Below are 23,402 nucleotides of genomic sequence, written 5' to 3'. Positions count from 1 at the left end.
ACATTTCCAATGCATTTACACCTATTTATTTAAATAAACTTGAAACATGGATAATTCACTTTCTCTGAAAGTTTAGATATAATGCATTTATCAATACCCCACACACCTCAAATTAAAACCTTTGGAGTTTATATAAAATAAAGACACAAAGCACAAGATTGATTTAAATATATAAAAATATTTATTATACAAATTCTAATATTAAACAATGCTACATCAGATTACTGGGATAAGGGAATGTAAGTACATAAAAATGGTCCTTATTCTTTCCATTCACATGGTAACGGCCCACCTAGCCCTAAAAACATCCAAAAGGTGTGCATTTCAAGCAGGAAATATAAAGGAAGTGCTATTTCTACAGCTTCATCTGCACATTAAAATACCAACAGTTTAGTCAGCAATGATGCTTTAATCAGCAGAAAATGGAGCACCACATGGGTGCTGCAGAAGGCCATGTCAATAAACCCTAGCAGAATCTGAAAACGAAGTCGGACACTGCCAGTTTCACCTGTACCATACAGCAAGTGTAGAATGAGAAACGCCTTCAACAGACCAACGTAGGGACAGCGGTATCGACACCTGTCCAGCCCTGTTCTTTCAGGCAGTACCAGCTCTCAAGCCTGCTGCGTTAACGGACTTGGCTATTAAACTGAATTAATGCCCAAACGTGGTGACCAAGCAGTATCTGCATTTCGAAACCTGTCGGCTCCATCTGCTTGATTAGCATAATACTTTGTTTCAGCTGGTGGCTGAATTAAATCCGGTAAGGCAAAGGTGTTGGAATTTGTTTCTGCCAGCATTTGGCATGCTTAATCCCCATTGTCCCACACAGAACCTACACGGGTATTTTGCAAACCCACAGCAGTATGGAAGACTATGCTTGTGCCTCTTGAAGCTTGGGAAATGTACACTATAGTCTCTGAGGGGACAGGGGCTGCAATGGCAGGGGCTTCTATTACCTGTCTTGTGCAGCAAACTTTAATTTAACCTGCAGGGGTCTTATTAAACAGTTATAAACAGGGCTGGCAGACTAAAGCTGTGAATAACTGTTTCTTGTAGAACATTTCTATCATGCACAAGCGAATGGCTTTTCAATACTAAACTGCTGGCAGTACAAAAGGGGGTGTTGTGGCGGAGATGCTCTATAGAATGTGACATTCCTATGGTCTTGTTTTCACAACATCTTATTAAGTACAAAATTTTAGATTAGATACACAAATTTTAATTCAATCTATCACCTTAAAATAAATAAGTCATAATCACTGGAAGGAATTACCCCAGAGGAGATAACATAAATATAGATCATAGCCTCTCGCAGGGTGTGCTCTAGCACTGGTTTGTTTTTAAATCCGGACTAAAAACAGGGCTAATTTAAAAATTACGTTTTAAGTTTAACCTCTGAGTTATTTCCTTCCTTCAAAACAAATACTACAGCACAATTACATTTAATAATGTGCCAGAATACATCATGAAAAAGAACAAGAAAACAAATGCATGCAAAAAAAAAACCATAAAAAGAATGTTTAAAATCAGTGCTTGCTGGTAAGTAGCAAAAGAAAAAGAAGGTGGTCTTAAGTGCTGGTAAGAAAACTGGAATGTACTTCAGTGATGCATTCGAATACGCGCAATTCAAAACGGTTAACAAAAAACACAATTCACTAAAACAAACCTTAAGAGCTTAAAATAATGAAGCATGTCCCTCCAGGATATTTCCATCTAATTAGCTTACACAATACAAGGCAAAAGAAGTGCAATGAACTGCTGTAAAAAGCGCTGTGCCAGTGAAGCTTGTCAGCATAATTGGAAAAATGCGAGCAAGTGTGGCCCTCAGCTCTCTGCAGAGGAGTGCTCAGAATCAGGACCGGCCAGTCCTCAGTGCACCAGCAGTACTGTGCGCCTGCTCTGTAAAAAGCTGCGTAAATATTACCTGGGTGGCACAATACCTTTCCTCCTGAAAACGGAATATGTGCTCATGATTATTCCATTCCGTACTGTTACTGGTCTATTCTTTCCCAGTGGCGGAAGAGTACTGCTTCCAGATATAACATTGGCTCCAGTCTCAGGGGTGCTCCTGCTGTAACCTTTCACAAATCCTTCACTCAGACTGCTCCCACACCACGCCCTGCTGTACACATGGGCTCCCTTCCTGCTCCTCTCCTCAGCAAGGACTCATTCATGCAGAATGGAAGACTCAAGCTTTTCAGAACAGGAGCTGCACAAGGACCAAGAGATTTAATAGGAGTAATCTTTTTCCAGATAACAGACCATGCAATGCTAGACGTGCATGCTTATGGTATTTCGACCTCCCACACTTCAACAGGTTTCTCAAACCTTCATCAGCAACTTCTCACTATGCATTAGGGCTTGGAAAAAGGAGTTTCTGTTCCAAATTAACTTTAAGTGTACTTTGAGCACAAGATTAAGCTAAATTCTCACATACTTAATAACTCCTGCTTTTTTCATTGCTGATAATGAAGAATCGAACAGTGAGCAGTTTGGCAATTTTCACTTAGACATGGGGTAGTTTTATCTAATTGAAAAAGATCAGGAAGCACATAACAAGGGATGGCCTTAAATGCCACGCTCTTGTCAGAATAAAAGCACGTGACATCCCGCCAGTTACCTCTCACAGAGCAGGCGCTATTGTCTGCTCTTCAGACTCTGACTTCAATCACATCGGTCTATTGGTCTCACATTGTCAAAGGTTTAAAAAAAGGATGCATACAGGGTTCTGAGTGAATGACATCTCCCACCATCTGAGTTTTACCTAAGAAAATACTGTCTTTTAAAACAAAGCAGCCAATTAAATTAGGCTCACACGGGCATGAGAAGGCATTGGAGACTAAAACTGGATTGGTGTTTCCTCACTCAAAAGCCATCACAAGCGCCAGAGTGCAAGACTGACAGTTTTCACTGCTCTAAAACTATCCTACAGCTTCCTTTTTCCTTTGGATACAAAGGAATCGACTCCGCTTCCATCCTATAAAAGGCACAAAGTTATCTTGCCTGTGGGAACTCGCTCAGAACCTTCCTCAAGCAACTGGAATTCCAGCTGTGCAAAGATCATTTATCATTTCTGATCTACTAAGTGCTTGGGAACATTGCATGCTGGATTTGATCACTTTGTTTAAGGGTGTTTGTTTAAGGGTGATCACTTTGTTTGGCTTCCAACAACACCACTCGCCACTAAGGAATAAAAAAAAACAGACTGCTGTACTGCAAATGAATTGCATTGCTCCTGGTTATACAACTTCTAATGGTGCTGAATAGGTAGTGTAAAACACCGCACTTAAAACTAAAACAGAGCACCAATAAATTCATAGTAAAAATGTTACTGTGGTAAATTTGCAAGGTAATTTCTACCTTTTTTCTATTTCTTGATAAATGAGTTTCATGATCTGCATTTCACCATGCCTTTAACTGCAGTACACACTAGTACAATTTTATAATGTAATCTCAACTCATTGCAAACGCACACACTACCTGAAATAATAAAAAACGCAAAATATCCTTACAAAAGAAGAGCTAACTGTGCATGTCATGTCAAGGTAGTGAGAATACTTCATCCAGAACAGATGTCATTTCATGGTCGTTACAAAATAGTTTTTCTCGTTGGCTGCATCCTGTTCAAGCACGCATTTGCAGCTCTTAAGTTTTTTTTGCTTCACTTTTTTTTTTAATCCTGACACGATCAGAAAGCTTCAGACAACAATGATCCATTCAGATCAGTGCATGTTGCCCATGCAAACTGGCCCAGAAGTAGATTTTTTTTAGAAAAATGCTGTACATCTCAAAAGGTAAATGCATGTCAGTTGCTGTTTTTTGTGCTATATTTGCATTGCGCTTCTAGTGCAGAAAAAGTGCCTTGAAAATCTGGAGCATTTTCATTCCTGCTGTGGCCTGTCCGACGGACTTGTTTGTTTTGTTCAGTTTTGTTTCTGACCAGCAGATGGCGCTCTGTCATAACCAAGCCCGCCCCACGGTGGAATAGCTGTGGTCACCTTCGGCTTGCGTCGCCCCGAGGTTCTCGGACTCCACACACACAAACAGCGTGCTCTCCACGTCAATCTCCACGTCCTCTGCAACGACATACGCGCGACGTTAATACTTTTGCAGAAGCAGGGTGGCATTTCAATAGGGATCACATTATTGCACGTAGTGTTTTCTGACCTCCTCCCTAGTGGGGACACTTCATATGCAGAATAAAAGCGAAGTACAGGAGCCTAAAGCCATGCTCTCTTGCAGCAGTACTAAACTTAGATCCAGTTGGTCAGCACATGAATTCTCCTGTATTGCTGTCTTATTTCAGAGGGTGCACTGGTCCATACAAGCCCAGTCTCTGAACGGGCTTCATCACTCTGCTCCCCCGCCCACTGAGAGCCGCCGTGTGTGGGGAGCGGACTGGGCGCGCGCCAGCGCCGTGTGGGGAGTGTCCCGAGCGTAAGGAGACCAGGGGCAGTACCTCTGTCGGAGTCGGACCTCTCGGAGGACAGCGCGGAGCCCAGGCTGTCGCTGCGCGTCCTCTCCGCGCCTCCCAGCAGCTGCTCCAGGCGGCCCCGCAGGCCCCTCTGCTCCCAGCGCAGGCGGTCCTTCAGCCTCTCCGCCTGCTCATCCTGCTCCTGCAGCTTCTGGAAGGGATGCCAGCGCACAAGCGGGCAGTCACCACCGGGGGTCCCAGCGCACGAAACGGAGCACGCACAAACACACTCATGCGGGCACTCGTGCAGAAACAGGGTGGGCAGCAATACCAGGGGCCCCCGAATTCAGGGGGACAAATCCCACAGACGGGAGGGGGGTCTCTCCCCGACGGCCCATCGCAGTCACGAGCACACACACGCGGTCTGGAGCGCCCGCGGCCGCCTCTCACCTTGATGTGCACCCGGGCCCGGCGCAGCAGGTTCAGCGTGGTGTTCCGCACCGAGTCCGAGGACAGCGGCACCTGCTCCTTCAGGAGGTCCAGGCAGTGGCGCAGCTGGGCCCGCCTGTGCCCCACGGGACCAGGGCGAGAAAAGAGGGGGGGGGGGAGAGAGATCGTGATGTTTTCAGCAGGGAAATGTACTTTCCGTCAGCCGGAGATTCAGCAGAAGAAAGACCCCTTCTGTTACGCGTTGGTATGGAGAAATGTTTAGCGTCCTGCCCCGCGAAAGGCTTAGCGCGGTTCTGAAGGGGAACGGAAGGCCTTTCCTTGCTCTTCTAGATTCTGACAGAACTGCTCCCCCGAGGGACGGAGGGAGGTCATGCTGGATGGGGAGGGAGGTGGATTTGGAGAGGCGGGACGGATGTCACCAGAGCCTTAGAAGGGATTTGGAGACTGGAGATGTGTTTCTGTGTCTGTATCTTTCTGATTTCTTTGTTCTTTTACTCTGCGCCTGCCCCTTGATGACTGCATGCGAGCGATGCTGGACACGAATACCATTAAAAGGGATGAAAGAACGTGCACGACTCCCAGCTGCGCTTAGTGAGCTGAGTCTCGGCCCCGAGGCGCTTGGCCGGAGAGGGCAGCCGGGCTGCCTGTCTGGACTCCCGGGGGGAACTCGGCGTTCTCCAGGGCCGCTGGCGAAACCGCGTGGAAAACAATCCCAGATCAGAGCACAGGGCCTGAGCCCTAATTCCAGGCCCATTCGCAAATTCTGCTTGCACTGTGTTGTGGGCTCAGTGATCTTTTCGCCCTTTCTTTACAGTGCCAGCCAAATAAAACGGGGATTTAAGAGCTGTAGTAGAGAGGTCCAAGGAAGAAAATAAATAAAACATTTTACCTGTGCTTTTCCAGCTCGTTGTGCACTGATCTATGGGGGAGAAAAAAAGCACAGGTCAATCAAACTACCTTAAGAAAAGCAAAAGGGTCTGCTGTATAACTAAACCACAATTCAATCAACACGACTTTGGGAATTATCTAAAATGCTAATATTGGGAACTCTTGAGGCCACTGAAAAAAGTATTATTCCTCCTCTCGTGAGAAGTGTCTGATGGGGTGTATTTTTTTTTTTAAAAAAGCAGACAAGATTATGTGCGATGCTTTAAACACAACGACAACGCATATTTTAAGTACATGACAATTTTCCATTTCGAATCGGAAGCATCAACCCACGTTACCACAGGCCTGAAATTAAGATTTATTCAAGCCTGTGCTTCTGCAGCCCTTAACTGCAGGAAATTAGTGCAAGTCTAACCGCACGTCTTGAGCGCTCAGGAATAATGTTTATCACAGGAGCACGGTGACACCCGAGTAGATTTCCCGTCTTCTTCACAAAACGATATTTCTGGGAACCCTTTGACAAAATCCTGAAGTTTGAGTTGGGATTAGAGAGGGCGAAATCAACCGCAAGACCTTTAGTACTGTAAATCTTTACTTTATTTGTAACACAGCAAACCTATTAACAACCGAGTAAGCGCACCACGCCCAAACTCGGGTTAACTAGAAACGTAAACACGGTAATCAAAACTACAGTAACAGTTCCCGAATCGCTTGTCCGATACAATATTTTTGGGGGGAATAATAATTTCACTTGAAAGCAGCGCGCTTTTGGACAAGAGGCGCCTTACCTGACGTTGTCCGGATTCTTCCTGGTTTTGGGTTTGTGTCTCTTGTCCGACAGCCCTCTGCTAGTCAAAGGCTGCAGCGATGCATAGCCGTGCTCTGCTTCTAAAAAAAAAACAAAAAACAACAAGCCGGGGTCACAATCTCTTTGTCTGTCCCCACCAGACAGGGTTAGAGACAGGCTGGGCTGCGCTCCACCGGAGCCGCCTTTCGCATTGACGAGCATTACCCACCAGACAAACACGTCTGAAAAGGGGAGATATTCCCACACGCTGAACTGTAACTCGGAAAAGTAACATTGCTGCTGCACCCAATTCCTCATCTCCGCGCGTTTCTGCGGGTTTGATGCAGCCTTGTCGACGACAGTGACAGGTCCCCCTCCCAACCAGCCGGCGATCAAAACACAGACGGTCTTTTTTGGCGCCACGGTCAGCGCTAATCTTGGGATGCCGCACACACACACACAAAAAAAACCGAGCTGATTTTCAGGCGATTTCAGGCTCAAGCATCGGAGAGAAGGAGCTACCCTCCTCCCCGGTGCAGGGCTGCGTCGATGAAATCCAGCTCCGGGCTCGTCTCGGTTTTTGAACCAGTGACGGCTTGGCGCCTTTGCGCAATAACAATATTGTATAACATAATATTTGGGTCAGCCAGGGGGACGGGCTCAGCGCGAAGGCCAGCCGAAACTGGATCTCGGCGGACGCAAACAGCTGCACCTCGATACGATCTGCATTTTGCACGGAACCCCCCCACCACACAAAAACAAAAACAGGAGAATAGTTCAGACGCAGCAGTCCTGTCTGAGCTGCAAGCCAAAAGAGAAAGTATCCGAGCTGGGAGCTAACTTACCTCTTTCTCGCCTGTCCAAGTACTCCGCGGCCTGCAGCAGCACATGGATGTTACAGTTATTATTTTCCATTTTTCCCCCCACCCCTTGCTTTTAAAGGCCGTGCAAACTGGAAAGATGGGTGCAGCTATTCCTCCTACCAACCCCACTAATTCCGTGCCGAAGGGGTGCAAAGTGCTACCGAAGGTGCCTTGTTTAAGGCTGACGTCACCTTCCCCCGCCTCCCTAGACGTTAGGGCGCGCCCTTGCAACGTCGACAGCCACAGAAACACGCCCCCTGAGCGCCGTCGGAAGGAGAACAGTGCCATCTTTGTTGTGGCGTAAACTTAAAAATACTTCATTTTTACCCACCGCCTTTAAGCCCTCCGACCACCATCGTGTTGTGCACATCCAAACTGGCCTCGGCGCTGAATCTAGGCTGCAGGGGCAGTTCAGGGTGGGGTAAAAGGATCATCACAGCCTTCATCTTTCACTTCCCCTGCATCGACTTCAGTAATCGATAGAGCAAAAGTATAGCTCCAAACTTTGAAGGTGTTCGCCACATTTGGTCAGATCAATGAACGGATATGTCAATCTCAAAATATAGCCCTTTCTCGGGCAGGAGTGGGAAATAATTCAGCCGGTACTTCGGGGAAAAAAAGTAAAGTCGTTCAGCATTTAATTCTGCCGCATTCAACATGGACGTCTGCGTGTGACATTGGCGTTTGACCAACACGTTGATTTTCATTGGCCAGTGGGCGACAAGGACCGCCCCCACAGCGCGGTGTTGTAGCCGGATTGGCGGTCGGGAAGGGAACGTGACGTCTTGCAGAGATGGTTTAAAAATACAAGCAGGCGGGAACAGGCGGAAGAGTTTGAAAATTCAAAAAGGTAGAGAAAACGAGGGAAAGTGGTCCTTTGCGTGAAAGGACTGCCTTTCTAAGTCCAACTTTCTGAAACGCAGCAGACGTCTTCCGGCATTTGCACTGAATTACGCTGTGTAATACTGCGACGAGGACGGAATCATTGGAGATGGTTTTCTCGTTGCTAAATCTTACTTTAGTTTCACTACTGGTAAATTATGAAATTACATAAAACCACAGGGAGCACAGACCCGTGCTGCAGATTAGGTTGTTAAACATTTCAAATTTATTGTCGAGAGGAACTCCATTAGACTTTTTTTTTACAAAAACATTTTTAAAAAAAATTCTACCCATTATGTAATTAAATACAATTTTCACGTTTTAATGAAGTTTGCAACTTAACTAGAAATTCCCTGAAATTACTACATCATGGTGCAAAAGGGGTTTCTCTCAATACTTGAAAGCATAAATCCAGAATTTCACAATGTGCAGAGCTAGAAGAAAAATAACCTTTCTTGCTGAAGAGCAGATGCATTTCTGGAACAGTGATAGCCACAGGAGCCTTAGGAACTACAGATCTACAAAACTCTTGGGAAAATCTAAGGGAAATACATACAAAGGCTAACTTAAAATTCTGTAGAGAGTATACAGAAAAAAAAAAGATTAGTTGTGACTCAGTCTGCAGTCATTGGCCAAGCACACTACCGAACACCCAGCTTTTTCCCCCCACAGAACCAAACCCTCCAGATCACCCCCACCCCACCCAAATCAAGTCCGTTTTCCGTCCACTCCTCTCAAAGCGGCGTGGTTTCTCCCACGATGTGGAAATCGTAGCAGTGGTTGCACACGCGCACCGGCTTCATCTGTCCGAAGCGAGGCAGCGGGGCCTCGTGGGGGGAGCAGCGCGCACAGAAGATCTGAAACGAGCAGGAGAGGCCAGGCCATCGACTTCGTCCTCTGCTGGAGGAGGCAGGATTATCCGGTGCGGGGTCGCGGGGGAGCAAGGCAGGGTACAGCCCATTTGGGACACCAGGACACACGCACACGCACACGCACACGCACACGCACACGCACACGCACACGCACACGCACACGCACACGCACACGCACACGCACACGCACACGCACACGCACACCAGTGGGACTTTGTATTTGTGTGGGTTTCCTCTCGCAGTCCAAACACTCCATGCAGGTAGCGGCCCTGGTCCGGAATTGAACCCAGGATCCCCAGAACTGCAAGGCAGCAGCCCTAACCCCGCTCTGCCATCCTCTAACGATAACACTTCTTCTAAGTGAACCAATTTTTTTTCCCCAGAAAAAAAAAATCAAATCATGCCATTTCGTTCTGCCTCCCCAGGATCAAAAACATGCAACACGGAAAACGAACAGATCCTCACTCACTCCAAAAGCCAGCAAGCAGGTTCGGATCTGGGTTAGGCTGGCGAAGCTTTAGCAGAGCCGCGTAAACGAAGCGTTTAGCACGCCCCTTGAGCGGCGCCCAGCAGGCCGCAACCCTCGGTCCTGGTGCCTACCTTCCCACAGCTCCGGCAGTGGTGCCGCCGGCGCAGGATGGTGAACGGGGCTTGGCAGGCTGTGCAGTGGTCACAGGCGCTGTCGGGCACCCAGACGGGCGGTCCTGCCAGGGAAGAGACGGCTTGTGAGTTTCCCCCCCCCATACTGTATGTGACGGGGCTGGTGCACTGAACCCATCTCTGAAACCTAGATGGTGTGGACCTCTGTGGCAGAGTCTCTTGGCAGGTCTGTGCTTGGATCCCACAAAAGACCTGGGCCAAATCCCAGCAGGGGCAGAGAGAGCTGCATTTTCAAGAGCTGACCTTAAGCCCCACAGCCCACTCTTCTCCTCCTCCTGCTGCTGCTGCTGCTGCTCTGGACTTTCACCCTTCAGCCTCAGTGTGGTTTGACGGGTCAGAGCACACTTGACTCCTCCGGGAAGTTATCATGGAAAGTGAAAACCACCATCTAGATGTGACATGCAAGGTAAAATGCTAAACGTCGGGTACAACAGACCAAGCCTTGGCACACGGGAACTGTAGCATCCCGAAGAGCAACTCAGGAGGTTGGGAAAGACCATTTGCAAGGTATCCTTTCTACCCATAGATTTGAATTTGCTGCCTCACGGTACAATAAAGAGAGGCCCTTGCTATGAAAAGTTGATAACATTACTCCTATCCTTGAGTCCTTGCACTGGCTTCCTGTCAACAACGCATGATAATTAAGTCTTACATTTTAAGAGACCCCTTCAGTACTGTATTATAAGGAACCCGAGTTATACAGTACCTCTGGGTTAATGTCATTTATTAACTTGGTTGAGGCTTTTATGGAAATAACCTTACTTTTATGCCTATTAATATAGCAATTAATCGTTTTGCTCAAATGTACAACAGCATTACCTCACCTAGGATTTGAGTCCTCAACATCCCCTTTACAAATCCACTACTTGATACATGGGGCTTTTAATAGACTACAACAACATGTGTATAGGACTTAATTCCTAAGAGTATACAGTACCATGTTGCACTCAAGCATTAGCTGCTCATATCCCATTGGAATCTAAGCCATCATTTTATACAGGTGCCGTTCTGGAAACTGCCCTCCCCTCTCAAAAAAAAAAACTTAGGTAGCTCAAACCAAACACCAGGAGTCACATTTCTGTGGTAGTAACATTATATCCGAAGATGGCTACATCTGTAATACGTCTTATGTTTCATTTCATGTTAATACAAAAAAATCCTGGCCTAATACTGCCTTTATATACGCGTGCATAAACAGAATGTACACAAGAACACAGGCATATACAAAAAGTATGCAGTTTTAATTTAAGAGAACTTGAATGACCAAATCTGCAAGTGCCCTGAAAAACAAGAAGTAGGTCAGTTTACCTTAAATATCCATGTCTAACAGCTATGCGCCCTGTCAGGTTTAGACCCCCCTAATCCCTTACCTCCTATATTGCCCATGTCTGAAACTCCGGCGTTCAGATCGTCACACAATTCACATTCCTCTGGGCCAGGATCGGGACCTTCCTCCAGCTGCTGGTCTTCCTCCTCTCCCTCTGCTGCGAGACAGGAGAGAACGCACTCTCCTTAGATCCGTCACTCTCCGCTTGGCTCACTCGGAGCCTGGAGCGGCCAGGATGCTAAATTAATTCAGGGCAAAAACGGGACTCGAGACTCTGGCACATTCGTCTAATTGACGGAGGCTTCAATAGCTTTAATCACATTTTGCGAAGAGGAATGCACCAAGAAGGGAATTTACTAGGCTGCAAAAAGCAAGAGGTTTGTGACTTTGATCTAAATTTAGTCACCAAATGGTGACAATCTGTGCTTGTTTAAATAAAACACATAGCAGGCATCTACAATTTCCTATCCTAAAAAAAGCCGTCAGCTTTCATATATTCATATTGGATAAGGCTGGCCATCAAGCCTGCAAAACAAGCAAAGTGTTTATTGGAGCTCAACGTCTGTACTCAGGAGGCGTTTGAAAAAGTTTCCTGCCCACAACAAGATGACAAGTTTGGCTTACTGTGAGGCGGGACAGAGCCATCCCACACTTCGTCCTGGGAGACGATCAGCTCAAAGACGCACTTCAAAATTGCTCGCATATCGCTGGCAAAGTTCGTCTGGAGCTGGTCTGCAACCCCTGCAAATGAAAAAGGGTATAAGCACTGTCCATCCTATGGGATCTGGGAGCATTTTACATACAGGAGGAGACCCAGAGGATTGAAGTGTTCCACCTGCTTGGGTAACGGGTGGCTGCCATTAAGAACCAGCAGAGCAGGCAGAGAAGTGAGAGATCTGTCCTCAAGGGGGCGAACGTATTTGAATTGAAACTCCTTTGCAAATTTAAGAAATTTAGGGAAGCCAGATTATTGTAAGTCCCAAGAGGAGTTCACCCAGGACATCAGGGTTTACACCCTTTTTGGTTATGAACAGTGCCATGTGATCATTAACGATCAAATAGTCAGTAACTAAATGTACCGTCTCGTTCAAAGGACAAAAAACAGCAGTGTCACCTACTGGTAAACCAACACTGTTTACAGAAACATCCTTAGAGGTTTCCTAGGCCTAATACTTTATCTAATGTAATTCTCAGAAGGTATGCAAGGTGGTAATGCTGCAGTCATTAAACAAAAGGAGCATTACATAAACCTTATTTTTCATTCTTTTTGTTTCATTGAAGCTAAATCCTAACCACTTATTAAATGCCTTGGCTTTAACCCAAACTAAAGGGTGGATTTTAAGATGCAAGATTTAATATGAAAGCCCATTAAGGAACATTCAGATTTCTAAGGCAACAAATTGTATCTATCACCACCTCAGAGCTTTATGCAGGGCCTGGTATTGGAATATTAAACGCAGTGGGTTAAGCGTCTTAAGAACTTCACTAACTTCAGCTGATTGCGCCGAGGTGCATCAATGAAAGCAGTGTCGTTTTTCCAGGACTATAAAAAGGAAACTAATCTGTAGGCTACCTGAGATGCACACAAACAGCCTGTGTATCAGGTCGTTGCTGCAGCTGTACCGAGCACGGAGGTCCACTCTCTCATCGTAGACGCCCGCTTGGCTGGTCTGGTTCTCCTGCTCGCTGCCAATCCTTCAAAAAAAGGAAATAAAGATTTATAAAAATCAAGATTCTGCTAAATCAGTGTTCCAATACTAATGTTAAATTATGTTATTTAAGTGAAGTATATTTTCAACAGCTGGCTTCTTCTTACATGGGAGGAAGACCTCGTCTTATACCTAGTAACTCAGCTGTCTCAATGAAACCCAAACCTCCATCTCCCAGTCACATTTGAGACAGACCCTTCCCATACTCTTCCAGGCACGCTGCTGCTACTTAAACTCAGAACTCTCCTTCAACCTGCGGCTGTTTCTTTAAGACCGAGGTCACCCTTTGTCTCGGTGCCCTGCCTCCCGGTGCATCTGTTCACTCGTTACCTTCTGCCGTCTCCGAAGGGGCGCCTGGCCGCCACAGACGGAAACGGCTGCCCAGAATGCCAACTGTGCACCATCACTCTGCGCCTCCACTTGCGCTCCCTGGCTTCCGCCTCGGTGTCCGCGCCAGGGCTGCTGGGATAGGGGGAGCGATGGGAACACAATCCAGCGGCGGCCCGACCAGCAGTCCGCCCCGCCTGCTCCCCAGAGCCCTGCGGACCCGAGTCCGGCACATGAGCAGGCCCGCTCTCCCCGGCTTCCGCCGGCTGGCGCCGCCCCTGCTCTTGGAACCCCGAGCTGCAGAGCGCGCACGCGGCCCCGGGGAAGGTGGCGCCCCATTTCTCGTGGGAAACGGGGGACCGTCTGTCACATCCCACGGCCTCCTGGTCCGGAGTGGGGCAGCGAGGATGCTCGGGCCAAACGCCAGTGTCGCTGCAGCAAGGTGGGGGTGCTGTGGAGGAGCAGGGGTGGCTGGGATACGTGGCAGGTGCCTGGCAAGACCCAGGCACAGACGGCGCATCCTCCACTGGCCTGGAGTCAACAGTGGGGTCAGTGCCAGGGAGGGACCCTTGTCCTCCAGTAGTAGAGGCTGAAGAACACAGGAAGTCGCTGGACTCGGCAGCACACAGGTTTCTTTCCAGGACATCGAGCTCCTCCTTGGTCAGGACCCGCAGCAGATCCCTGCAAAGGGATCCGTATCGGTTGATGAAGGAGGTGCAAAAAAGTCAGGAGTCCCCCCCCCTCCCCCTCTCAATTCAGAAAGATTGACATTTCAGCCTTTTTATATTTTAACGCTGCACAAAGACAACAGAAACATTGCCATAAATAACATTTTTATGAACATTAGGAGCAAGATGGTAAAAAAAAAAGTTTCTAGATCCTAAGGAGTAAGCACACAAAGTCATTTGTATGAAGCAGAGTATTCCTTACAAAAATAATCACAAGTTTCTAAAAAAAAAAAGTACAAACTTTGCCAGATGACTTTTTTTTAGAAAACTGAGTGAGAGTGCATTAATGCATGGCACTTTAATGAAGTCTAAAGAGGAAGCAGTAGAGGCAGCTGGATGATGAGCAATGCAGTGGGGCAGGCCAGGCCACAACACCCCGACTGACCTGATTTTCAGCAGGAGGGAGTAGAAAGGGCTGAAGAGGCTAGACATGCCCTCTGGTCCATGCTGGAGGTTCAATGGGCCATCTGGGAAGATCAGCAGGCCACTTCGTTTACAAAGAGAGGGAGAAAGGTTCATTCATCAGGAAACTCCACACAGCCATATCAGGCCATTGTCTGTGTAAGCGGTTGATAAAAACAGGCATTTGTGTCATTAGATTTTTTTTTTATTGGAAATCAAGTATTGCAACGTCTGCAACATTGCCAGTGGTGTTAACTTTCTGCTTTAAAAGCAGATGAGTGCTCAATGAGTTAAATCTGAAATTTTGTTTTACAATATCTAAAGTGTCCCAGGAACCCTGATCTACAGAAAACAAAAAAAGAACAAAAAATATCAATGTGTCTTTACTAGTAGCGATTTAGACTTCAGTAGCGGGATGTAAAAAAAAAAGATAAAACCGGTTGTTTTGAGATTCTATATCAAAACACGGAATGGAAAACCAAAATTGGAGCATCTTAACTTCAAGTACAAACTGCAGTGAGCTGCACATTTAACGTGCTATAATTTCATATTTTCCTTAGCCTGTTTCATTCACTAAAACTGATGCCTCTAAAAATTAGATTCATTCACAAATAAAACAATCCAGGTGTTTTTATAGCATAAATATGTAAATCAGAGTACATATTTTCTTATAACTGTGTACAAGTGGGCTATTTTTTACAACTTAGGACAGCAGAAGCATCATTCCTTCTTGTTGTGCAGAAAGAAATTTCACTGAAGACTACACAGATCAAAGAGCAAAAAAAAAAACATGCTCACCAAATTATGGCCAGTCTGGGGATGGTGAACATCACCAGTGGTTCATAGCCATCAATCAGCTCCTGGCTTAAGTACCCCAGTTTCAATGCTCTATAAAAGGAGAGAACAGAATCAACTGACAGTGGCTTCATTATAAAGTGGTGCACTCGATATTCAGATAATTATTGTAGCCAATGCAAACGGCAATAGGCAAGGAAAACATGTTGCTAAATCAAGCACAAAAGTGATTATATGGTCAGTTTATAAGACTACTTATACTGTGCTACTTTGAGTCTTGTTTAGTTTGACGCTAAACTACTGTACAAGAGATCTCCAGTTAGTCAACCTGTGTAACTAAAGGACTGATAAAAACTTTTGGAGTGATTTAGTTTGAGCATGTCCAACCCTAGTCTAGGAGACCAAAAGTCTCTCCAGGGTTTTCCCCAAGTCTCTAAAGCAGCAGCACCTGGGGTTGAGTTGATCTACATTTCAGTCCGAGTCGGAATGAAAACCTGCAGACACCTGCCCTCCAGGACCAAGACTGAACATCCATGGTTAAGAAAATCTGGTGCATCAGCTCAAATTAAATACCAAAAATATTTTCTTGCCTGCAGAAAGACTTAAAATGTTGAAGCTGGATATTTATGACACATTCATAAGTCATGACATCCTCGTGTCTTGTCTGTTTTTGATATAGACTTTCTAAAACTGAAGGTTTAAATAAGATTCAAAATAGAGTATCCGGGTTTTCCAGAAGGTCCATTTAGTCTCACCTCTCCACAGTCTCGCAGAACAGCACCACGATCTCCTGCTGCCTCTGTAGTTCCTCTGCCGACTTCACTGGAATCACCATGGAAATATAGCTGAAAAACAAAGCCCCTTTCAGCACCACACCTCTCACAACCTCACACCTCCCAGGCACACTTGTGTTCAATCATAAATAAAAGGAGTCACAATAATCAGCTTTCCCATTAAAAAAGTTCAGGATGTTTGCGCATAGTGGCAAGTACAGGCCTGAAAAACACTTCTCTTACGTTTGCCTGAGGGCAAAGCTAAACCACTTCGCTGACTTGCTCACGGTGCTATTGTAGCAGTCATGTCTAAGACGCATCTTGGTAAAAAATGTAGTTAAGTTACACACATCATGAGTACAGTATTACAGTCTGACAAATCATCTAAATAAGAAATGGCCAGGTAGCCAAAGCCACAGACTTTAATTCATGTCTTTCTCTCGTCACTCAAACGATGAGGTAAAATTAGCAGACCTACAAATAAGATCTGAAACCAAGACATGCTTATTTCATTTTCCCTGTTCAACGACCAATTGCATGATGATCAAACCATCTGCCTTGCACTTTTTCCTAGTCATTTAAGAAAACCACACGAAGCAAGAAACCACAATGACGGCACAACGAGCTTCAGTGCGCTCATCCCCAAGGAACCCCAAAATTCTCCGTTGTTCCCATGGCCTGCATTTCAGAAGGGGGAAAGTTCAGACGTCAGTGCCTTCATTAATCCAATGTGAACAATCCATGAAAGCCACAGCCAGTGGTATTTACCTCCGTCATATCAGCAAACAAGTCTAGGATGCAGTTACAGCATGACACAGAGGCCACCACTTATCAGATTCAACCTTGACGGTTCAAGGTTGCTCAATGCACAAGACCACAATGAGTTGAAAGGCACTGGTCTGAAAAGAGCAGACAGTTTTGAGGTTGACAGTTTGCCAAGAAAAATACTGCAAGCAAGCGACAAAGCACCTTTTGAAATCCAGAAACCTTTCAATAACGAGTTTAATTAAACATCAAGGTTTTTTCAACGCAATATGGGGGGAGGAGATAACACACCCCACCACCACCCTTGCATGGTCATCATTACAGCAGGAGTAAATGGCTGCACTGTACTGAACAGCAAATCTTCTGTTTTCAGCAGCAAGTCACTTCTGCATCCCTAAACCTTTCGCAATACAAAGCTTCTCCACACTATTTCATTCTTTCATTAAAATAAGTTCTGGACATCGCGGCTTCTGTCCAAGAGGAAAAGAACAGCCGGGCCGATCAAAACCCTCTCATAGGATCCTGGAAGACAAGCCTCAGCGTCCTTTACACTAAATCTACATGTTTAAGAGCTTGCAAGCTGGAATGAACTACTCCAACGTGAACGGCAAGCAGGCAGAGAACCGAAGGCTCCGACGATCCGAGAGGGGAAATAAACACAAAGAACCAATATGAATACAGGAATTAATTTCTACTTGGAGACCTGCATTTTATTACGCTAAAAACCACAAGTTGCATACGATTTTGAAAGGGAAAAAAAAAAAAAGACATTTTAAAATTGAGAGACGCGACAGCTGCCGGCACGAGGCCACCGAGAGCAAGGGGCCGGCGGCCTCCCCGTACCTGAGCTCGAACTGGGCGAAGACGCGGTCGTACTGCAGCAGGGCCTCCCGGAGCCGGGGGGAGTAGCCGCGCGGGTCGCTCAGGCACTGCTCCCTCATCCGCAGCCTGGCGTCCTCCAGGCAGCACAGGAGCTGCCCCGCCAGGGGGCGCAACAGCAGCCCCTCCGACTCGCGCACCTCCAGGAAGGAGCCCACCAGCAGGCACTGCGGTCGCGAGAGAGCGGTCAGCTTCCCGACAGCCGCCAAACAAGGCAGCGTGCGGGGCGGAACAGGGGCTGCAGAGGTTCGCCCCCCACCCCACCCCCCCCCATGTCACGTGTCGGGATGTCAGGTGTGCTTCCCGTCAGTGGCTACTGGCTACATACTGTAACTCTGCACCACTCTCCCAACTGTTGGCCCAGTAGAAAAACAGGGCCAACGTATACCAGTGTACTACAGAAGAGGTAAGGAGTGAACACATGGGACCTCAAACTTTACAACAGGATCAATAGAATATTCTATATTTTTTTAAAAAAGGACCATAATTAAAATGAACATTGGACAAGGGGTGGGTGTAGGGACAGGATGACACAGCCAGATGGGTGCTATGGCTGTGTTTACAGCTCCACGGAGGACTCCACAGACGTCTCCCTCACCTCCGCCGCGAACCACAGCTGCACGCCCAGGTTCTCGTGAAGGATCTCGTCGGGAAACTTGACGTGGTAGTCGCGGCTCTGTCTCTGCGCCGAGATGCAGTCCTCCATCACCAGCTCAACGGCTCGCAGCACACGATCCTGCCAGGCGGCACAATCACAGGGGTTGGTTCAATTTGGACTTCGGACCTAAATTACTCGGCAGTTTAACAGAGCAAGGCACCCCTCGGTAAAGGGCAAACGAGTTCAACACGATCTTGTTGCGTAGGAGTGCTCGCCGGCTACCTGGCTAATACGGAGCTGGTTGAGAAGCACCAGGTACTTCTGGGGGTCCTTCCGCAGGTCGATGCCATTCAGCTCAGCTGTGACACGGGTCAAGTCCTCATCAGCAAAGTAGAACTGGGCCAGCGGCCTCCGGTCCGACCTCTGAGAGGGGAGAGAGCACGACAACTGATGAAGGCCTCCACTGCCCATGGAGCTCATCCACGTGCTGGGATGCTCCCTTGATCCAGACCTCCAACAGCATTAAGAGCAAATTAACAAAACTAAATCACAGTATAAGAAGAAAGTCCACCCCCCTGCCCTGGACGAACACCTTCGCCTTAAGTGATTCACGACTGTAATGCTTGCTCGATCAAAGCAAATTGGGGAAAATGAATAGTTCAGTTACGAAACAAGTAAAGTATCCAGTCCCCCTACCCCAACTCACAGACCACATTTTGACCTAATAAAAGAAAAAAAAATCAGATTCTAATCTTCCATCTTTATAAATACAATATTGTGGCTACAGATTCAGACGGCCGTGGGGTGCCCCAGTTCTGCTTCAGAATGTAGCAGATCCATTGGCTTGCAGGCCATGTTGCCTACAAGCTCAGACACATCCTCCAGATCTGTGGTGCTCCGTTGTAGAAGCCGTCAGGCCAGAAAGATAGGAATGCGAGTAGGCAGGTGTTGACCCATCCCTGCAGTTTCCTGTGAATCAAAGGCACGGTCTGGGAAATGCTACAGTCATAGGGATAAATGTGGATGTATATGCATTAATGCACATATTTTAGTTCCATTACACCATCATTTGTGCAATCCATCCTCGCCTCCAAGCCACAGAGCACAGGCCTGACACTAACACCAGTGACGAAAGTAACAAACCACTTCTCGATTCCAGGGCCTTCCAAGAAGGTCAGATTACAGCTGTTGATGGAATAATGGCATGACTAATGTGTACACGTTCAACATGCAGAAAAAGCAACAATCAATATTCACAGTTTCAACAGCTGGCTTAGTTTCATTAAAAAGACCTGGAGAGGAGCAAGACTCGTTTCCTTCTGCATCTACGCGAGCGAATCTGGCATATGTCTTTCTTAAACAGGACCCAGCAGTGCAATGAGAAACACAATGGAAACATCCTTTCAGTGCCAATGCACAGTACACACAATGTCTGCTTCTGGATGAACAACAGGTGGTTTCTTACAACTCATTGAAAATGAGTGCGAGAACTCCATGCCCAAGATACCCCAAGATGACCCCTAATCTTCGAGGGGCCCCATCTAACATGGTGTAAGATGTGTAACTGGTGTAAGCAAAACCAGGATACTGCCCATAGGTCTCACAAATGTGTTTTTGTTCCTCTACAAGGTTTCATACATTTAAGCATCTAGCCCAATTCCAAAATAATTGGTAATCTGCCATCCAGTCAGATTTCAGGTGAATGTTTTAGTAACGATATGAAAAGGAATTAAAAGTGCAAGTCGATATATTAAGGTGTTGGATGATTGTCTCCAGATTTGAAACCACTCTACCCCTAACCCCACATTGGTTTAAAAAAGGAAAGTTTTGTTTAAAAGCAGGGGGCAGAGGGGAAAACTCATCTTAAGTTGTGGAAATTAAATTTTAAAATCTGTGGAACTGTACTGCACAAAAGCTTTAAGGATCTCTTGAGCCCATAAAATATTTAGTATCAAAGCTCAATACTGTGGAGTCAATAAACCCCTCAAGACTGTTGTGGCTCAACAAGTTTAACCACAGCCAAGGAAAACAAAGAACTGGGCCTATCTTGTCTGCGACTGACTGCGGCAGCCGACGCTGAAAGAACAGGCTTGTGTGAAAGGGAGCGATGTGGATCAAGGCAGGTTCAGAAACCACAGTCTGGAGACTGTAAATACCATTGCATCACACGCCGCTGTGCTGCGGCTCAGCACCACTCCAGGCAAAGTCTGGAGAACGTGAGGGAATCCACACATTTCCCCAGCTCTTTCCCAGCGCGGCCTTTGTTTTTAGGGACAACGGGGAAAAAATCCGGAAAGAATGCGAAGACGGGCTTGGATATTTCAAGCCGGGAACGCCTTCCTTTCGTACTATTCCACAGCCAACAAACCTAGTGGTCCCCAGACTGACATTCCAGAAAATCCCATAAAAAACAGCACAGAACTCTTAGACCTTCTGTTCCTAAATGTGTGCTTTCCCCTCGGAAGCAGCACGCATTTTCCCCAAATCGATAACGAGGCCGCCGAAACATCTAGTATTCTTCTGCTCTTAATTCTGGGTACTGGGGTAAACGCTAGAACAATTTGGGAAGGCGAATAATTCACATTCAAGGTTCAAATTCAAATGAAAGCCAATATTCGGCCACTCACCTTAAGTTATGTGAAAACGCTGAAGTTACAGTGACAGAAGCATGGGATGCTCACAAACCCCAGGGGAATTTAACACTAAGGCTTTTCTTTTGGTTATCTGGAATCTGGGATTACCCCCCCCAAATACAACCTGTATGGACCCTCAAGGATGAGCCCAAACCCTTCAGCGAGGCCAAACGGGTCTAGGGGCACCACGGGCTCAATTCCTCAGGCTTGTTTCCTTCCTCAACACCCGAGACATTCTAGATGTTTTGAAGATTGACTTGGCAACCAAAACGATAACTTTCGCCCTCCTGCAAGGCTGGTGCTATACATACAGTATAAAGAATCTGCACCATGCTCGAGCCGGTAGGTCTCCGATGCAGCGGCACCAACAAACCACAAGGAGCAAATATCTTCCAACCTCACAAGTCACTCGAGTCAAGCGTCAAATGAGCCTGTTTAAACTTGCTAGAGAAATAAAAACTCCACTGATCTTCCTTCACCCCTCTTCTCTTTTCTTTCTTTTAAGATTTGATTCACAATCGTGTCGAGGGGAAAACCCACACCAAAAGCACCTTAACTGAACAATCGGGTTTGAAAGCCTTTCAGGACTCGGGCTAGGCATGCCGATGAAAACAAGAGCTTTTAAACTCTCCGACGCCGACTGTCAATGCCCACTTCTCTGTTCCTAAACCACGCCTGAATGTCAGTACAGGCATCACACAATCGTATTTGAAAAAAAAAAACCCATTTTAGCCTTCCGCTTTCTCATTAGCTTGGTGTTTGTACATCTTTGCCGCCTCTGGTTACTTTTATTAGTGTAAAATGTTATCCTTTATGCTTCCTAATGTTTTATGAGTGGTCATCTACAGACTGTTATCCCTTACCAAGAAGCTACATCGGTCAGGGTGGTTTTGTTGCGGCCCATGTCAATGCAAGAGAAAGTGGATAAGGTTTCGGGATGATCAATGTAGGTGTCAGGAATTGCCCGAAAACAAATAGAAAAACTTACCTTTGGCCGGCAAAACCATCTCCTCATGAGGGCTGAGAGCATTTTTTTTTAAAAGGACGATGATGTTCTCGAGTTAGGACGTTTAAATCTGCTGGTCAAAGAGAACTGGCAGGGTTTTATGGCGATTTTTCAAGCCTGTTACACGTTCCCTTTTTCCTTCGCGAATTAGCTTCTCGGCTTCATCGCCTTCGTGAGACGAAAAGTTTCTGGTAGCACGGAGCTTTGTAGGTTAGTGTCGGGTCTTTAATAGAACAACATCTCAGTTTTCCGGGGCTTTTCGGAGAGCTTCCAGTTTAAGTTACCGTAGCCCTGCTTGAAAGAGTTTCTGTCGGTACATGTCTACATAAATAATCCAGAGATCGATATCTTTCCCACTACACACACACACAAAAATACATACAGTTGCCGTTTGATTTTGCCGTGATATCACCTCGGAGTTGCGAAATCAATCAGTTTCAATCGCGTCATACTTCCAAGGCACTCCGCGGTGTTCTCAGGAAGTACGAAGTACTAGCAACTGGATGAAGAAAAAAAAAACCACACAACTTTGCGTCTTCTGGTTGTCTTCATTTCTTTGTCCGACTTTCACGCCCGGTTGCTACAGCGCCCCGCATGCTTGGTATACAAGCAAGCCAGGCTCACTTTCGCGAAATGAGGCGTCTCAGTTCCTGTTTTACCTGGGCGTCTTCTATACTTCCAGGTAAAGACACTTTTACTCGGCGGCTTTTTTGTTGTAGGCTTTCCGCCCCAACACGCAGGCACGCTTGCTTGCTTGCTTGCTTGCTTTAATCCTGCCTTGCTTTCCCCAAGACGCTACCTCGCTGGAGTCACTTTAAAACTTGGGGAAGAAGAAGAAAACCCAGAACCCCATGTCTCGCCTTTTAATCTCAGTGCTCAAGGCTGGCCGCCGCCGCCGCTCCACGCCTTTTCAAGCTGGGGGGGGCGGCGCATGACGTCACGCCCCGCGGGCTCGCGACCGCCTCTCTCCCAGCACCTGGGCTCACCTGCGGCTCCGTGAAGCGGGGTGATTGATGTATTGCGGTCCGGGGGGGGTGCCTTCGGTTTGGATCTCTTATCTGGGGAAGGAGGGGGGGAAACAACGTGTCATACGCGAATTGCTGTTCTTTTTTTATTTGCTCTTCCAAGTTAATGAGTGTTTCGAAAGGCCTGTTCAAACCCACATTCAAATCTTTATTTTTAAAGTTGTTCATACTTGGTTATGTTGAGGCTGACAACTTTCCCTATTTCACGCACACTCCAGTATTTTCTTATGCGTTACAGCTCCATGCTGCCTTACAGTGGCAGAGTTGTTTGGAGAGCTGTCAGTGGGTAAGAGCTTGCAAGTTTTTTTTTTGCTTTTTTGTTTGCAACACTTACTCTATTCACTAGCTGTATTGACTGAGACTTTTTTTCCCAATTAGGTACAGGATTCCAACCACTTTTATAAAATTGTTCATGGCACAATTAATTAACTACATTGGCAATCATGGGGAAAAAAGAATTTTAACTTTAAACATAATTAAATATAAAATAATAATAACAACAATAATAATTATTATTGTAATACATCAATTTCCCTACGGGATTAATAAAGTCTTATCTATCTATAATAATCTGACTCAATCTATCCATTCTGCCCCAACTAAAAATGGTGAGAAT

General features: G+C 46.4%; 2 protein-coding genes across 2 annotated transcripts; both read right to left on the bottom strand.

The window, feature by feature from the left end:
- Positions 1 to 158: 158 nt before the first annotated feature.
- mxd3 (MAX dimerization protein 3) lies at positions 159 to 7,596 on the bottom strand. Its single transcript, XM_069196175.1, has 6 exons — positions 7,388 to 7,596; positions 6,544 to 6,643; positions 5,757 to 5,786; positions 4,868 to 4,982; positions 4,463 to 4,628; positions 159 to 4,079 (listed from the first exon to the last, which is right to left on the bottom strand). Exons 1-6 carry the CDS (start codon positions 7,455 to 7,457, stop codon positions 3,961 to 3,963), a joined length of 600 nt encoding a protein of 199 aa, XP_069052276.1. The 5' UTR covers positions 7,458 to 7,596; the 3' UTR covers positions 159 to 3,960.
- An 894-nt stretch (positions 7,597 to 8,490) lies between these two features.
- LOC102698141 (lateral signaling target protein 2 homolog) lies at positions 8,491 to 22,677 on the bottom strand. The gene is made up of 13 exons (XM_006632060.3): positions 21,744 to 22,677; positions 18,405 to 18,545; positions 18,123 to 18,260; positions 17,489 to 17,691; positions 15,863 to 15,952; positions 15,111 to 15,200; positions 14,296 to 14,397; positions 13,186 to 13,863; positions 12,720 to 12,841; positions 11,771 to 11,887; positions 11,190 to 11,303; positions 9,760 to 9,863; positions 8,491 to 9,144 (listed from the first exon to the last, which is right to left on the bottom strand). Exons 1-13 carry the CDS (start codon positions 21,783 to 21,785, stop codon positions 9,022 to 9,024), a joined length of 2,064 nt encoding a protein of 687 aa, XP_006632123.3. The 5' UTR covers positions 21,786 to 22,677; the 3' UTR covers positions 8,491 to 9,021.
- Positions 22,678 to 23,402: the final 725 nt, after the last annotated feature.

The sequence above is a fragment of the Lepisosteus oculatus genome, chromosome 11 (genome assembly GCF_040954835.1).
Source record: "Lepisosteus oculatus isolate fLepOcu1 chromosome 11, fLepOcu1.hap2, whole genome shotgun sequence".
Classification (NCBI taxonomy): Eukaryota; Metazoa; Chordata; class Actinopteri; order Semionotiformes; family Lepisosteidae; genus Lepisosteus; species Lepisosteus oculatus.
This window is presented reverse-complemented; position numbering and strand designations above follow the sequence as displayed.